The sequence below is a fragment of the Mesoplodon mirus genome, assembly GCF_964341445.2.
Source record: "Mesoplodon mirus genome assembly, chromosome: 8".
NCBI lineage: Eukaryota > Metazoa > Chordata > Mammalia > Artiodactyla > Ziphiidae > Mesoplodon > Mesoplodon mirus.
Genome location: NC_138984.1, coordinates 84,099,004 through 84,117,153, shown reverse-complemented (window position 1 = coordinate 84,117,153; position 18,150 = coordinate 84,099,004). Strand labels below are relative to the sequence as shown.

General features: G+C 41.9%; 1 protein-coding gene across 1 annotated transcript in view; it reads left to right on the top strand.

The window, feature by feature from the left end:
• Positions 1-18,150, top strand: part of LRP2 (LDL receptor related protein 2) — a gene marked incomplete at its 5' end in the record, with an annotated part of 199,062 nt that overhangs the window by 167,379 nt on the left and 13,533 nt on the right. The window contains 8 exons of the mRNA XM_082630147.1: positions 1,484-1,606; positions 5,070-5,198; positions 8,978-9,109; positions 10,145-10,276; positions 11,973-12,116; positions 13,844-14,009; positions 15,893-16,021; positions 17,221-17,441. Of these exons, the coding sequence (XP_082486273.1) occupies positions 1,484-1,606; positions 5,070-5,198; positions 8,978-9,109; positions 10,145-10,276; positions 11,973-12,116; positions 13,844-14,009; positions 15,893-16,021; positions 17,221-17,441 (1,176 nt within the window). The remainder of the gene's footprint in view (positions 1-1,483; positions 1,607-5,069; positions 5,199-8,977; positions 9,110-10,144; positions 10,277-11,972; positions 12,117-13,843; positions 14,010-15,892; positions 16,022-17,220; positions 17,442-18,150) is intronic.

Below are 18,150 nucleotides of genomic sequence, written 5' to 3'. Positions count from 1 at the left end.
TAGCGTACATTATATTTTCCCAGTGGCATCCCAACAATTTCCTTGCCATATCTTAGTTTTGTATAAGGAACTAACCATGTTTTGTTTTGTTTTTCACTTGATGAATCTTGAAAAACATCTTAAGCATGTGTAACTTTCAAAGAAGAAGTCCTCAGGAAGTTGCTTCCCTCTAAAAGATAAAGTGCCCATAGTTAGTAAAATTAAACTTTGCGGAAGCAGAGACATATAGCCACATGAAAAAGTGACCAACACTGTTTTATAATGTTGCATTTGCCTTTCACAGCAAATAATTCTTGCAAAGTTCTATTAACGATACTTCCAAGAACCAGTTCTCAGAGCTGAATTTTTTTTTTTTTTTTTTTTTTTTTTTTTTGCGGTACGCGGGTCTCTCACTGTTGTGGCCTCTCCCGTTGCGGAGCACAGGCTCCGGACGCGCAGGCTCAGCGGCCATGGCTCACGGGCCCAGCCGCTCCGCGGCATGTGGGATCTTCCCGGACCGGGACACGAACCCGTGTCCCCTGCATCGGCAGGCGGAGTCTCAACCACTGCGCCACCAGGGAAGCCCTCAGAGCTGAATTTTTTCCCCCCAACCTCATTACAAGTCTCTCCTCTTGCTCCCTGTTTGTGGTACCAAGGCAGAAGGAAAATCAAACAGCCCAAGTCCTCCATGGGAAAGAGGAACACATGTGTGTTGAGTTCACTGAAGTCCTGGTACATGCATAGAGGACCGTTTCCCTGTAGCAACCAAGAGACCTGGGTTCTACCTGTAGGTTCCTCACTGGGACACAAGCATTAGCCAGAGGTCTAATTCTGGATAATAAAGTGAGTCAGGGTTTGCTTATGAAGTATCAACTTTAAGTGCAATAAGTGAGGGAATTCAGGTAGGAAAGTCCATCATGGTGTAAAACTTTAATGAAAAGACTTTGTGTTCTAGAGACTCAATGAGAACTCCAGTCAGAGGGACAAACAGTGGCCTCTTGGCTCAGGTATGGTCCTGCTGGCCTCTCCAGCCTCCTGGCCACCATTGTCCTCCTCACTCCATGCTTCAGCCCAGAGACCTTTTATTCAGGTCCAGAAGCCTGCCTTCCTGACTCAGAATTTTTCCATGTGAAGCCTCTTCTGACCCCTCCTCCCCCAGATCTATATCATATCTCCACTGTAGATGCTTTCACAGCATGTTGCCTTTGTGGCTCTTATCACAGTTGTAGTTGAATGGTTAATTTGGAAAGTCTGTTCTCCTGCTAGAATAAACATCCCATGAGGATAAGGATTGTGTCTTTCTTTTTCCCAATCGAATCTGATGCCCGGCACAGCGCCACGGTGTCAACTAGACACTCAAGAGCTATTTGTCGATTGGTTAATCGAACAAGCCAATGAAGGGATGAATCAAGCAAGCCTGGCGCTGGCACAGGAGTGTTTTCAGATACTGACCCTTATGTTTTGCTCTTAACCTGTACTTTTGCTTTTCCACCTTGTGTTTTAGTGAGTGTTCCCTGTGATTCACCACACCGTTTCCGGTGTGACAACAATCGCTGCATTTATCGTCACGAGCTGTGCAACCATGAGGATGACTGTGGAGATGGAAGTGATGAGAAGAAGGAGAACTGTAAGTAAAAGTCAAAAGGGAGAAGGGAGGGCTTCCCTGGTGGCGCAGTGCTTGAGAGTCCGCCTGCCAATGCAGGGGACACGGGTTCGTGCCCCGGTCTGGGAGGATCCCACATGCAGTGGAGCGGCTGGGCCCGTGAGCCATGGCCACTGAGCCTGCGCGTCTGGAGCCTGTGCTCCGCAACGGGAGAGGCCACAACAGTGAAACAGTGAGAGGCCCACGTACCACAAAAAAAAAAAAAAAAAAAAAAAAAAAAGGAGAAGGGAAAAAGAAGGGCCCCCAATTGCTGCAGTTTGCAAAATGTACCTCAGGGATTTCAGTTTGTTCTGTAGAGGCTTGAGCTGCACCCGTGAGTGCAGATCTCCGTGGACATTATTGTTTGCAAGACCCTATAAACACGCATCACTCAGATGCAGCCCTTCCCTGCTTCTTCCTATTTCATTTGAAGCAGTTGTTGGCAAGTTCCTTAAGAAAGTGGTTGAGTCACACTTCACAAACTAATGGTTTCTCTCTTTTCAAAGATGAGGTTTGGTCACTCTTCAGCCTAGAGTTTCTAATTGCCAATCTAGGCATGGGAAATTCTCAATGCCCCACTGAAAAGATCATGCTAAATAAGGCAGCTCTGATGTTCACAGAGCTTATCTAATATCCTTCTTTAAAATGAAAATGCATTTCCCAGAAGAGAAAGATGATAGATTATTTTAAGAGATAAGTTTCAAACTGGCTGCATTTAATATTTTAGATATTGAAAAAATCTGTGCTTTTACATTTTGAGACGGTTTTAAATCTATCCATTGAAGGAGAGAGTTGATTAATTTTCTGGGCAATTCAATTCACCTAGAAAAAGTCAGTGAGGAAAATTATTTCTCCTGAGTCGAATTACTTTTTTTCCTAAAAGGATATTATCTGGGAAAATTTAGATAAATGCTTAACTTTTCTATTTTCTATTCCTTATATTGATGTGGGCTTAGAATGCTTGCTGTCACCTGCTATCCCAGATGGCCATCCCAGGGACTGGGTGTCAGGGGCACTTTGATACTATTGCCATGTTCAAGTTTGTACCCTCCCTCTCCCTCACCTTTTTGGGGCAGAGATGAACCTGTGGTTATAACATTGTTAATATGTTTGTTTGAAGCATAGCACAAAAGAACGAAAACCCAGAAATAAAACCTTTTTTAAAAATTGGGGCAGGTTTACCCCTTTCCCTCTTCTCTTTCCATTTCCCCTATCAATCATGCCATTTTTCAGTGGAGCCAGACATTCGTAGCATGTGGTCAAATCCCAGAGTGGAAAAAAAGGGGTAGTAAACTAAAATTCTTCTCATGGAGCAGGATGTTAGAGGAATCACTGCTAGCCATCACAGTAGGCGAACTGCAACATTTCAATAGCTTAAAACAGCAGAGGACTAAAGTTTGATGAAGGTCAGGCAGCTCCCTCCATCCTGTAATTATGCCATCTGGAACACATAATCTTCAAGGTTGCTGAGGCAGGAGAAGAGAGAAATGGAGGAGACAGATTCCTAACTTCCTGGGCCTGGAAGTGACAGGTGTCACGTGTGCTCACAGCCCGTTGGTTGGCAGTAGTCACGTGGTCCCAATCTAACTGCAAGGGGGACTGGGAAATGCAGGGAAGTGCCTGGATATTTAGTGAACACCATTTGTTTCTACCACAATTTACCCTGGTGTCACTAAAATTCCCTGTGCACTTTTCTTTCCATGCGTAGAACACTCTTAACCCCTCCCCCAGGGACATAACCCAGAGTCCCTCTCAGTAAATGGAATCCAGAAGCTCCAGGTGACAGGCACTAGTCATGCCATCGATTCCAGATGTGTTTCCTCTTGGTCTGGAGACCCATAAACTAAGAGACTAGTTTTATTTGTGTCTCCTGCCCCCAGTAGATAGTGGTAGAACAGGGGGAGCATAATGGAAGTAAACATCCTCATTGGGAAAGAAAGAATGAGAGACTCATTGCCATCCCTGTTCTGTAGCAATTCTGAAATGCCACTGGGCTGTGGTGGCACATGTTGGCCCAGGACAGTCCTGATTTACATCTGTTGCACTAGTGGGATTGTTAATAGAGCTCCTTTCCCTCTCACAAGCGTATCGACTTGGAGAGTAAATTGTACGTTTACCCTGTGCAGACATTGTGAAGGCCCTTATATAGTGGGGAATGGAGGAGATTCACTGATGAGGTCAAGACTCTGCCCTCAGAGGAGCACCTATGCCCGTTTTTCCTCATTGTCTCTGCCTCTGCCCTTTGGGAGTGGTTGCTTGTCTATATCCCTCTTCAAATGAAGAGGGAACAGGGGAGTATGCCCTCCTTAGGGGCAGTACAGCTTTCCCAGCCACTCCCTGCTTGTAGAAGTTTAGGGGTCCAAGAGTTTTGTCACCTCAGTCACAGTGTTTTGGTTTATTTGGTCATATGTTTCAGAAACCGAGCAGGCTTTTGATCTGCTTGCTTCCAGTTAGTTCTAAGTGTCAATAACCTTAGTCAGTGTTTTTCTTTGTTTGTTTGTTTTGGTTTTGGGTTTTTTTTTGAGACACAGTTCTTGAATTTGTTGCATTTCTTTGCTTTGTTTCCCTCATGCACCTTTGTGTCAACTTTATCCGTTATATTCAGGCCAGAAAAGTAGACGGGCAGTCATTTAGTTCAACTAAGAGATTTGACTGGTCCTTTTTAAACTTCAGAGTCTTGTGTCATCTAAATGCAGTAGGTTCTCTGCAAACTGCAAATTTCTGGACTTTATTTTCTTTGATTTCTGCTTGTAAATCAACTAGTTCTTCCCCGAGCTTATCTCTTTCTTGCCAAACTCAGGTAATGGCAACCCGTGCACATTACTGACATTCCATTTTCTAACCTCTTTGCCCAGATTGACAAGTTCAGTGAACATGTGGTCTGCCTTCCAGTTTTTCCAAGGTGACAACTTTACAAATACTTTGCCGCTGCGTAACACAGGCCTCCATCTTTCCCTCCTTTGGGATCACTTTCCTCGGTGCCTGCCTCCTGACTGACGCCAATGCCGAATATTTTAGGTTTTGTTATGGAAGTGCCCTACTTCTATATCATTTAGGGTAATTAATACTAGTGACCTCAACCAACAAATCTCAAACTCTCAGTGGTGTGGCGTAGCAAAGGCTTATTTCTCACTCACGTAAAGGCCAGTGCAGGTTGCACGCCCTTCTCCATCTTGACGTGAGGCCAACTGATGCACATGGTCCCTGGGTTGCTGAGCAGGGAGGCACATAGACTTTAATAGCTTCAGCTCAGAAGTGACACGTGTCACCTCCAACTCATAGTCCATCGGCCTGACCTAGACACATGGTCCCAACCTAACTGCAAGGGAGCAAGGAGTTGTAGGGAAGCGCACGAGCTTATTTGTGGAAATACTGCCTCTGCCACAGAAGGAAGCGTCGTGTTTCACAGAAGAAAAAGTTTTGACTTTACCTTATTCTTAAATTTTAGGTGTAGAACCGACGCCTAGACCTTGTACAGAAGATGAATTTAAGTGTAGCAATGGACATTGCATTTCACAGCACCTGGTATGCGATGATGTCAATGACTGTGGTGACCATTTTGATGAGACGGGATGCAGTAAGTAAATACTTATTTTTATACTTCATTGTAGTAACTCAGGTTAACCTACTGGAAGCGTGCAATAACATAAAGTAGACGATAACCGTGTTTCTCTTTAATTTACACATTGTGTTCTGAACTGCAGTCAAGCCCGTAGCTACCTGTTATTGAACACTTATTCTATACCAGACATTGTGCTAAACAGTACATGGATTATCTCATTTCATCCCTGTAACAATCCTATGAGTTAGGTATTGTCTGTCTCTCTGTCTCTGTCTTTTAAACAAGTGAGGAAACCAGCTTACGGGTTAAATAAATTGGCTATGTCTTCCTGTCATTAAGAAACTGAGTCAGGATTTGAACTCTGATCTGTTTAACTGCAGGGCATATCCTGTTCCCAGTTCATTAGGTGCCTCTCAGCACCTTAAAGCTATTAATTTTGTTTCTTAGTTTGTACATTTTTTCATCTTAAGCCAAATGCAGTATCTTTGGCACATAGGGAAAGAATGGCTGGTAAGAATGGAAATGTCACAGGGGACCTTGGAAGGACCACTTATTTTTAAGAGAGGATTTTGTGTAGGGAAAGGATGATGTATGCAATCAGGGATGATTCTAGCTTAATATTGTGATGGAAATCTTGGAAGGACATGCTCATAATTCGCACTTTGGTAGCCCTTTATAGCATGTATGAAATGCTTTCATATACATTCTCTAATTTGTCACTCAAGATAGCTCCAGGGGATTACTGCTATTATGTCTAACTATATAATAAAGCTCGAAGAGCTTAAGTAACTCGCTTGAGGTCACGCAGAGTGGCAGAGGCAGACTTTGAACAGTCCTGGGACTGCAGTCTGGAAGAGCCGGCTTCTAGTTCTCTGCAACTAGCTGTACCACTTTGAGTATATACTGACTTCGTCGGGCCTCGATCTCTTCGTAGGAAGAAGGAGGGAGTCCTTCAAACCCTACGAGTCTGGACTTAGTCACCTTAGTTAGCTCCACGTGCTTTCAATTTTGTGGGCTTTAATCGCCTTTTTCTGAGGCACCCCAAAGATTTCCTGGCAAATTTTCTCCTGTGTGGGTTACAAAAGAAGATGAAGAATCAGCCATATTGAGTTGATTTGCCACTTGTTTCACACACTTTCTCAATGGGGTCTGGAGTTTTTGACATAATAATGTGACTTGATTAAATATTTAAAAAGCATAAACATGATGGAATTTGTAAAACCCAAAGGTAGATTTGGGTTCTGCTGCCTAGAGACTGATATGTGAATGGTTCCAGGACTTTGGACTATTTCCAAGTTAGGCTTAGGTCAAACATTGGTTTCTCTTTTAGTTACCTGTGCCAATTAAAAGCCTTAAAATTAACTGCAGTACTTTTAATTCAAATGACATTTAATTAAAAGCAGGGTTTATTTAAAGGAAATAGATATCACAGGCATTAATATGGCATGGAAGCAGCATTTCTTTTCAGATATTAAGTGGATTTGTGATATGGAATTCAGTCTTACTGCAGTGGGCTAATTTGACTAAGACATAGAATTCTTATTTAAAACACCAGTTCTTGGATGCTGCTAATCCACTTGCTTTCCTTTTCTTTTCCTTTCTTCTCCTCTTCCTCCTCCTTTTCTTTTAAACAGGATCACTGAAGTGTTTTGGACATATGTTTTCTTTCTTTCTTTCTTTCTTTTTTTTTGCGGTACGTGGGCCTCTCACTGTTGTGGCCTCTCCCGTTGCGGAGCACAGGCTCCGGATGGGCAGGCTCAGCGGCCATGGCTCACGGGCCCAGCCGCTCCACGGCATGTGGTATCTTCCCGGACCGGGGCACGAACCTGCATCGGCAGGCGGACTCTCAACCACTGCGCCACCAGGGAAGCCCTGTTTTCTTTTTTAAAAATATTTTAAAATCATGAAAGGAAAGACATTAATATTTTTCTCATACCATTGAGGGATAAAGAAAAGAAGTTAACCTCAGGTTGCAAATATTATTTATATGATTACAGAGATAGATTGACCTGCTATTCCTCTGTCTGGTAGTTCTTATTCCTTCTTCATAAAATGCAAAATAGAGTGTCTACTTCCGAAATAGAGTATCATATATCTGGGTTGGGAGAGATCTCTTGTATTATGAATTAAAATGGTGATTGTTTTCAAATGAAAAAAGTTACAGGAAGGTCTTGACATTTGAGGATGAATCTCATAATGTTATAGAGTTCTGCTCTTGTTAAAGACTCATGTTTCACAAGAGTATAACTCATTCAAGGAAACACTTGGTCCAGAAATTTTTACCTCCTGGGATCCCTAATCACATTATAGATTTTAGAACTGGGGAGGAAATCACAGAGCCTCATGATGTACTTGAGACTCAGAGAGGTTATGTGACTGGCTCAAGGCTATTCATGTTGATAAAAATAGGGTCACATTTATTGAGTAATGCTGTGGAGACATTACTTACCAACCTTACAGAAATTTAAAAGGTAATAGAGAAATGCTATGAGAAACTTCATGCCAACGCATTAGACAACTTAGGTGAAATGGATAAATTCTTAGACAAAAAATGCTAAAACTGCCTCAGGAAGAAATAGAAAATCTGAACAGACTTATTTAGCAATGTGTCATTGTTAAGAGCTCAGACTAGACCTTTATTATAAGAGGTTCACGTATAAAACTTTTAAGTATGAAATCCAAGGGCAGCACTCCATTGAAGGTCATTGTGCTTTATTTTGTGTTTTTGAAACTGAATGTTTTTCGTTTATTCAGACCACATACACTCATAGTCGTTGTACCTTAAAGCAGCGGTCCCCAACCTTTTGGCACCAGGAAGACAATTTTTCCACGGATGGGAGCTGGGGGTGGGGTGATGGTTCAGGCGGTAATGCGAGCGATGGGGAGCGATGGGGAGCCTCAGATGAAGCTTCACTCGCTCGCCCGCCGCTCACTGCCTGCTGTGCGTCCCTGTTCCTAACAGGCTGCGGACTGGTAGTGGTCTGTGGCCTGAGGGTGGGGCACCCCTGCCTTAAGGGACCCTGAGAAGTGGCTAAGTTCACTTCATTGCCTACTATAGAAGACAAATAGATATAAATCTATTTTTATTTAAAAGAATTGAGTCAGGAGATACCTGTATCAGTGTCTTTTATTTATACATGTGTGTATATATATACATGTATACACACAATTGAGATGTATCTATTTATATATAAACATTATTTATATATAAATATAATTATATAATATTAAGATAGTGGAGGGCTTCCCTGGTGGCGCAGTGGTTGGGAGTATGCCTGCCGATGCAGGGGACACGGGTTCGTGCCCCGGTCCGGGAAGATCCCACATGCCACGGAGCAGCTGGGCCCGTGAGCCATGGCCGCTGAGCCTGCGCGTCCGGAGCCTGTGCTCCGCAACGGGAGAGGCCACAGCAGTGAGAGGCCCGCATACCGCAAAAGGAAAAAAAAAAAAAAAAAAGATAGTGGAGCAGGTGGTTACAGTTGTAAAGATTCCCTGGCTGTGATTCTGTCCAGAACTGGATGCTCTGAGAATGAGCCTGGCGGTGCTGAGTATAATCGGAAAATTGCCTCAAGGATCTAACATTACATGTATTTGTACAAATGGTTTTCAAGCCATTATCAGATATCCCTATACAGAGGTCTCTGATACTCTGCAAAGCTTATGGAAAGGGGTCATCTCAAGATGTTCTATAATTGGCTACCTGTAGATGTTCTTCTGATATACCACTTGACTGTTCATTTGTGGCTGTTGTGCTTTGTACTTTTCATTTGTAATGCTGGGATTTTGTTTTTCAGATACAGGAAAAGAAAGGTCATGTGCTGAAAATCTATGTGAACACAACTGTACCCAATTAAGTGAAGGAGGATTCATCTGCTCCTGTAGACCTGGGTTCGAAGCCAATAGTTTCGACAGAAACTCCTGTGAAGGTGGAGTATATTTCCTCCACTTCCTATTAGGGAGAACCTTGTACTTTTTAGATTCTCCATTCATTCCCTTTTACTAAACATGGTTTAATTCCCTTCATGGGGCTAAGCTCATGGTCCTAGCTCATGAGCTAGGACCATGACTCCAGGATGCCAGTTGCTTTTTCCCCAGGCTATCTTACTGGTGCCTTGCAGAGCATTGGGCTGTAGCTCATCTTCAGTAATGTCTGTGAAATTGATATGATTAATGAAGACCTGAGTGATGATGGCTACTTACTGTACCAGTGTCTGAGATCAAATTTTCTTTTTTTTTCTTTTTTTCTTTTTAACATCTTTATTGGAGTATAATTGCTTTACAATGTTGTGTTAGTTTCTGCTGTATAACAAAGTGAATCAGCTATACAACACAAGCCTTACTTTCTTCAAACAACACGTATTTATTACATACCTCCTTACGTCAGTCAGAAATGAGTTCCCAGGTGTGGAGTCCTAAGGGAGCTTATCAAGAATGGTAAATATCAAGTATGATTTTAGGTGTATTTGATCATTTGAATTTACTGTTCCTATCTCATGATGTGCCATACTCAGATGATTAGAATAGTTCTTTTAAGGGCTGAAGCTTAAGAACTCAATTGAAAAAACCAATCAATGACTTCCCTTTCTGAAGCCAATTAGCAGGAGGGAAGTGGTACCAAACATCAACAGCACAACACCTGCTTCCTCAGAGGGAAAATCTTGTTCTGCTGTTGTACAGAGTCAGACTGCTTCTGTTTAAATATGGTCTTTGGGACTTTGGGTTCAATAATAGTCCCTACCTCAGAGAGGCTTGTTGGAAGATTAAATGAGGAAAAAACATGAAAAGCATGTGAAACACTGTCTGAAACTTGGTCAGTGTTCCACAAACACTGGCATCATTGCTTATGTTCATCTGCACTCTTCTCATCCTTATTGCTCGTGAATATGTATTGAAACAGAAGCAGGGTCTCTGAGGAATGGATGGGAGCAGATGTCGCCCACTTGGTTTTATTTTGCCTACAGACATCAACGAATGTGAACAATTTGGGGCTTGTCCCCAGAACTGCCTTAACACCAAAGGAAGTTACGAGTGTTCCTGCGCCGAAGGGTTCAGGTCTGTGACTGACAGCCACGGAGGACGGTGTGCAGCTGACGGTAGGATGGTTGACCTCGGGATTAACTGATGTACCCAGCAATGCTGATGAGTACAGTATACCAGGAAATAAACTTTAGAGTCTTATTTTGTAAATTCACCAGCTACTTCTCTTCCAACACCCATCCACCCTCTTCTCCTCTCTCCTCCCCTGCCAAATTAAAACACTAACTACAACCCCCCAACAAATACCTAGGAGTTAAAACAAGAGTCAGGGGTTACGTATTATTCTGGATTTAGCCTCTGGTCCACCTGGATAAAAACTTCAAAAAGTGGACAAGATGTCACTCTCCAGAGGATTCAAACAACAAGTGCTTCCCTGTAGGATGGTGGTCACCAAAATCTCCCAGTCCACTGAGGTCAAGGTTTGAGGCCCAGTAATCCAAAGCGGGTCACAAAAAGCATTCCATTCAATGGGTCACAGTCAGTTGGGGCAAATCAGGGACATTCTGTTGAGAAATGTCTTTTTATTGTTCATGGACTACTGATCACAGACAGAAAGCATCTGGCTTATTTGCGACTTCAGTGATTAGCTCTACATTTTAGGTTAATGCCAATATTTGAGAATCAGGCCTGAGTGAAAGCAGTAATAAATACGAGATAGAAATGACAATAAAAGTCAGAAGTATCATAGTCCAGATTTCCAGAGGTCTGATCTAAATCAGCATATCTCAGTTAAGGGGTCTTTATGATCTTATAGATTTGAATTTAAAGTTTGTAAGTGAGTTTAAGGACTTGATAAGAAAATTGCATTTTTATTTTGCAAATGAAGGGTAAAATGGCTGTTCAATTTCTTCATACAAATTGGGCTTTTAAAGCATACATTTGACTAGCATACTTAAATATTTTACCCTCCAAGCATTTTTGACACTGAAGGAAATCTAGAGTAAAGGCATTTGAACAGTTGGTGTGGTGATTAAGCAGCAAATTAGAAAATGTTTACCTCTTAACTAACGAGATGACTGAAATAAATTAGAATATTTATATAAAACATTATGTCAGGATAAAGCAAATATATAAAATGAACTTTCAAAAGTTACTTAAGTTAGATTCGAGTGACATTATGAAAGTAAATTAAATTTTAAACATTCTAGGCAGTGCATCTTGGAATGAGTCACCATTTACATCGCTGCTTTAAGTAAAAAAAAATTTTTTTTAACCAAGAACAAGCTGCTTTTTGTCATTAGCTAGAAGCTAAATTGGGTCACAGAGCTGATTGCCTGCTAAAAGAATCACTAAAATCTGTCAGTAAAGAATGGGAAATGAGGACCTCAGGGTAAACTTTTAGTATGACTCTACATATTGTATTTCTTCTGTGAGACTGAATGTCTACAATCTGGTCTTACTGTCAGTGAAAAAAAAAAATCAGTGAAAAAGAAGTAGCTATCCAGGGGTCTCAGTCTTGGCTTAGCTTTAAACTGTTGCCCAAAGATAAAGAACTGATAATATCCCTAACAGAAATGTTAGCTTTCTACCTGAAATGGAGACAGGGATGTCGACAGTCACAGATTTTGCAACCCAGTTGATGGTCCGCTCTATTCATGAACAGAGATCAATTTTTAGAAAAATTCCTTTTTTGTTTTGTTTTGTTTTGTTTTTTAAGGGCAGGGAGGATATCTGCTGTTTTATATCCTACTGTCATAAACAAAAGTCCAGGTAGCATTCAAACAGATTAATCAGCCCTTCATTTGTTTACAGGTTACCCTCCTTTGCTGCTACTGCCTGAAAACGTGCGAATTCGAAAATACAATCTCTCATCTGAGAAGTTCTCAGAGTACCTTGAAGACCAGGAACGCATTCAGGCTATGGATTACGATTGGGATCCAGAGGGCACAGGCCTCAGTGAGTATAACTGTGGCATCGGTCATTGATAGCAGTTGAATACATTGAATTATAAAGTGTTGAACTTTGGGGAATTTATTTCTAATGAGTGAATGTTGTTGCCTGAGTGGAAGAGGATGCTCCCCCCACCCAGCGTGCTCCAGACAATTTAGCTGTGGCCGTGCGTCCCAGCCAGTGTCTCCCACCTTCTCACTGAACCTTCTCCCATTTCTGGGGACTATCCTTTCAGGATCACCTCATGTCCCATTGTTTACTATCTCCTTGTCTTTGCCCTTGCCTTCCCCACCATTGTACGCTTGGAAAATTTCTACTCAAAGACCCAGTTCAAAGTCACCTCCCCTCTGATGTCTTTGATAATCCCTCCTGGCACAGTTCTGTGAGCCTGTAGCATTTTATACGTGCTTCTACTAAAGCACGTGTTATGTTGAGTTATAGCTAATTGTCCACGTATTTTTCTCCCTACATCTTAACTGTGTACTCTTTGGAGACAGAGATTGAATTGAATTCATCTCTACATGCCTGGCATCTGACCCAGCATCTAGTACAGTGTGTGTGGTGGGTGTTCAATGAAGGAAAAATGAATGAGGCTTACTGTGGAGTCTCTCATGGCTCTGTATGGCGTGTATGTAGTGGGGCAGGAAAACTTGTGTTCTATGCCTGTCTCCCTCATCTACTAGCTTTATGACCTTAAATAATTGTAACAATTCTCTGGATCTCCATTTCTTACCTGTAAAATAAAAGCAGTAATCTTGTTTGGCCTGCCTTCCTCTGAGAGTTGTTTCGAAAACCAGGTGAGATGACGGATATGAAAATGCTTTGCAAACTAACTATGTAAGATTTATTGCTGTTGTGTTTTCACATTTCATTATACAATACAATGAACTTTTCAAGAATGGTTCAGGGACTTCCCTGGTGGTCCAGTGGTTAAGACTTCGCTTTCCAGTGCAGAGGATATGGGTTTGATCCCTGGTCAGGGAGCTAAGATCCCACATGCCTCGCGGCCAAAAAACCAAAACATAAAACAGAAGCAGTATCATAATAAATTCAGTAAAGACTTTAAAAGTGGTCCACATCAAAAAAAATCTTAAAAAATAAAAAAGAATGGTTCATACCTAGGGAAGTATGTGCCTTGAAAGTCACCGTCTTCCTATGCTTTTTTTTTTTAACATCTTTATTGGAGTATAATTGCTTTACAATGTTGTGTTAGTTTCTGCTGTATAACGAAGTGAATCAGCTATATGTATACATATATCCCCATATCCCCTCCCTCTGGCGTCTCCTTCTTCCTATGCTTTTTTAAATGCCTGCTGTCCAATATCCTTTAGTCTATACATAAAATAAGACTTCTCATCTACACAGCTCCTTTATTGCTAGTATGGACTCAAACTCTTAACAATTTGCCCCTGGTTTATCTATATGTTCTGTTTTGGAAACTAGAACCTGATCCTAATGGGGGTAAATAGGCTGAAATATATTTTAATGGATTACCTTCAAATAGAGAGGACTAAGTGTCAATAAGTTATCAATTGAAGCATTTGTAGCTAATAGCTCAAGTATGATAGATTTTGAGGTTTGATCGTACTGGTTAAATTGAATTATTAGTATTATAGGAACGCCGATGAGGTAGAGGTGTCAATGAATGAACAGTACTTCACCTGATTAGACCCATTTCCTCCCTTACCTGGTGTTCCTAACAGGAGACTGACCTGTGTGTCTTGCCTCCGCAGGTATTTTATATTACACTGTGCTAGGGCACGGCTCTAATTTTGGTGCTATCAAACGTGCCTACATCCCCAACTTTGAATCTGGCAGCAATAATCCTGTGAAGGAAGTTAACCTGGATCTGAAATACATAGTGCAGCCAGATGGATTAGCAGTGGACTGGGTTGGAAGGTAAGTTTAGCCTCATTCTCCTCTTGCCTATTCTATTTTCCTGGCCAGAGCTCCCCTCTGCTCACCATGGCACATGAGTTAAACTGTCCCAGATTATAGGCACACTCAGCCTCAGGGGCAGCTGGGTGATGCCCGGGCTTCCTGTAGCCTCAGCAACTACCTCTGCTTCCCCATTGTGTCATATAAACATCATCACTTCCTATATTCTATGTGTACCATGAAAATTTTGGGAAAGCCCCAAGGTCAAGATTTTATATTTTATCTAGGAGAGCATTCTTGCCAACAGAGGTCTGGATTCCAAAGTGAACTTTCAGTATGGCAGCGCTGTTCATTTTGTGAATAAATGGGACAGACTTACATTCTGCCAGCAAAGCAGTTGAGATGAAACATGTTTCTTTATGGTATTGTTTTGAGGAGGAACAATCCACATGTTGTGTTTTTAGGAGGCTATGTTGTCTGAAGAGATTGGAAATTTGACTCCCCTGTTTAATCTTTGGGTTTGAGTTAATACAGCTGTTAGCTTTGATCTGCTCTTCTATACCTTCTAGAACTTCAGGGACCAGAGCCAGACATTTTGGACGATACCTAAATAAGAACCTTAAGTAGGTTTGTCATCAGATACATGCATGAGAGGCAAACTGATGTGGAAGAATTAATAACCTCCTTCTTCAAGGAAGAGCCTTGGGTTGGAATGACATTTGTGGGAAAGTAATTACATTACAGTCAGAATTCAACCATTTGTAGAACCTCTTATGTCCTTGAAATGAACTAATAAAGGAAAATGTTTGCTGCACTCTGGGAGAACAGAGAATCCTTTGTAGTATTAATTAATTTTCACCTTTTCACTCACTTGTCTGGTGCTCTTGGAAGAACTTGAGCATCTCTGCAGAAGTTAAGTAGGTCCCACTGTGCCTGCAGCATAACAGGAGACTCATTTCAGCAACTTCTGTCAGGAAACCAGACCTCGGAGAGTCATGAACTGGAAACTCTAGACTTTAGCGCTTCCCTCTTCAAACCAACCACTTCCTTCTTCAAACCAACCAACCAAGATCTGTCTTCTTGTTTGAAGGTTTACCTCTTTTTCAGCCTTAATGAATGAGTAAATTTAAGCAACTGCTGGAACTCTTTCTGCTTGTTAGAGACTGAGACCTGAAGCCTTAGGGATGGAATAAGGGCAGGATGGCTTTGCTGAGTTTGTTATTTTGAATGGCTATTTCCACTCACCCTTGGAGCTGATGCCAGATTCCTAGTGATTCCAGTGGGCTCTTGGCTGAGGAGGAAGCCAACTCACAGGCAGTCAGAATGAAAGGACAACAGTGCCTCACAACTATCTAGAAGCAATTGTCTCATAATAATGCCGGATGTGAGTTTTTTTTTTTTTTTTTTTTTTTTTTTTTTTTTCCTTTTGCGGTATGCGGGCCTCTCACTGTTGTGGCCTCTCCCGTTGCGGAGCACAGGCTCCGGATGCGCAGGCCCAGCGGCCGTGGCTCACGGGCCCAGCCGCTCCGCGGCATATGGGATCCTCCCAGACCGGGGCACGAACCCGTATCCCCTGCATCGGCAGGCGGACTCTCAACCACTGCGCCACCAGGGAGGCCCCGGATGTGAGTTTTGTCATTGTTACCAATCCTGGCTGATACAGCTGCTTTGGCTGAATATCCCCTTCATCCGACACCCCATCAGTTGTAACTTTCTACAGATGTCCCCTTGGCTGAAGAGATTGGGGCATTCCTGGGAGAGGGAGGCTGTGCTCTCATCACTGGTGTCTGAGTAGCTGTCTTGTTGGCCAGAACTTCCAAACCAAATGCTCTCATCTTCACACCTCTTCCCCAGAAGTCCAGTCTAGACTTTTCAATTGTTTAACTTTGTCTCTCTAAATTCAGGCATATTTACTGGTCAGATGCCAGGAGTCAGCGGATCGAGGTGGCTGAACTTGATGGAAGGTACAGAAAGTGGCTGATTTCCACTCAACTGGATCAACCAGCTGCAATAGTTGTGAATCCCAAACTAGGGTAAGTACTTGAAGGAGTCCTTAATGTTCTAGATATTTTCCACTGGATTCTCAAAAAAATTATATCTTCAATTATTTTTTCCTAATTGTACTGAAATTGTCCTTGGACTTTTTTGAGTGGCACCTATGACTATTTTCAAGAATTATAATATGCCCTAAAGATCACTTAGGACAAAACAGGCTTCAGAAGATGGACACTGTGTCAGGGGAAGGCCTCTGGCCACACTTTTTCCACAGCCCAGTTTGTCTAAAACCCACACATTTCTCAACAGAATTTAAGGATTGAGCAACATCTGATGATTGGTTTAGACTAGACATTGCAAAGTGGTGGCTGATGGGCTAAATATGGCCCATACACTTATTGGACTTGAACTTCACAGAGCTTTAAGCTTTTTTTTTTTTTTTTGTAAACTTAGTAGATAACATTTAAATTAAAAACAAATATTTGTATTTTTGGTTTGAAAAATCAGAAGAACTGGTAAAGTTAGGTAGGTATGCCTTCCTTGAGGCAGTATTGCCTGGAACTCTTAGACAGGGCTTTGCTTGATGCGGTGTTTGCCCATCACTCTACATTCATAACTGCCCTGTTCCACCCATTTATCTTGCCTGCCTGATCCTTTCTAGATGTTTAAAGAGTACAGTCCCTGGTCTGCTCAGTTCTTCTACAATTAAGTATTAATTGCATGCAAAGTAATACCTTTTCAAAGAGTTAGAATGTAAGCTCCATGAGGGAAGGAATCTGTTTTGTTCTCTGATACGTTCCAAACACAGGATAGTGGCTTCTCACACAGCGGGCATTCAAGAAATATCTTTTGAAGAATGAACAGCTTTCGTGATTATATATTTTAAAAGGTCTGGATATATATCTTTGGACAGGGCTGGCCAGTTTCTATTGGGAAAGTGCAGTTCTCAGGAAGGATAGATCACAGATGCACAGGCTCCCCCCTTTCTCTCCCTGTCTTGTGTAAAGTATAAAAATAGCATCATTTAGGATATATATCTTTGGACAGGGCTGGCCAGTTTCTATTGGGAAAGTGCAGTTCTCAGGAAGGATAGATCACAGATGCACAGGCTCCCCCCTTTCTCTCCCTGTCTTGTGTAAAGTATAAAAATAGCATCATTTAGGACCCAAGCCTCTTTGAAAACCAGTTGATTTCTCCACTAGATGAAATGCTGCCATGAGGAAACCTTCTGTTACAGGTTTATGTACTGGACTGACTGGGGCAAAGAACCTAAAATCGAGTCTGCTTGGATGGATGGGCAGCGTCGGAAAGTCCTGGTTCAGGAGGACCTCGGTTGGCCAACCGGCCTTTGTATAGATTATGTGAATGGTGACCGGATCTACTGGAGTGACCTCAAGGAGGACATTATTGAAACCATCAAATATGATGGGACCGATAGGAGAATTGTTGCAATTGCAGGTTAGAAATTTCACTTAGAATTTCATATATTAAATAATTAATGTGTTTCCAGTCTCTTTGCCCATTTTCGTAAGAAGGAACCCTAATCTTAGGAGATGCTTTTTACAGTTTCTTAGATACCACTCTGCCCAGCTCCCAGCTGCTGATTTAAATGCAAATGAATCTATTAGCAATTATTAAGCCCTTTTTGTCCTTTTTGTATAATTAAAAAAACCTGCTGTCAGCAGCAGATGTTGAAATAACCGTTTCTTGTTAGGTTGCTCTGATAGAGATGACCATCCTGTGTTCCAGTGGTAATCCGTGTCTAACCACTTCTAGGTACATTAGTTTTTAATGTGCTAGATTGCTTTTTATGCACAACTGGAAACATCTAGGAGAGAAGCATTTTGTTTTCTTATCTAGACTCTACAGAACTGCAACAATCCAGCACGTAACAGGTTTTTCTGCTAACTGGTGTCTTATGTTCACAGAAAAAAAAGATCTCTGCCATACAGATTGTTTTCTAAAAATAAAATCAGCAACTTGAAAGTGAGTGAGTCCCCTATAATTGGTGTCATTCAGTAGGCATTGATCTATTTTAATTTCTGTCATCTTGATCTCCTGGTGCAGCACACTTTCATGGTCATGTGTACAGAGAGTCTGCCTGAATGTTGCTGGAATTTTAATGTGTTGCCTAAGAGATTGATCCAAGCAGTTTGACTTCTGACAT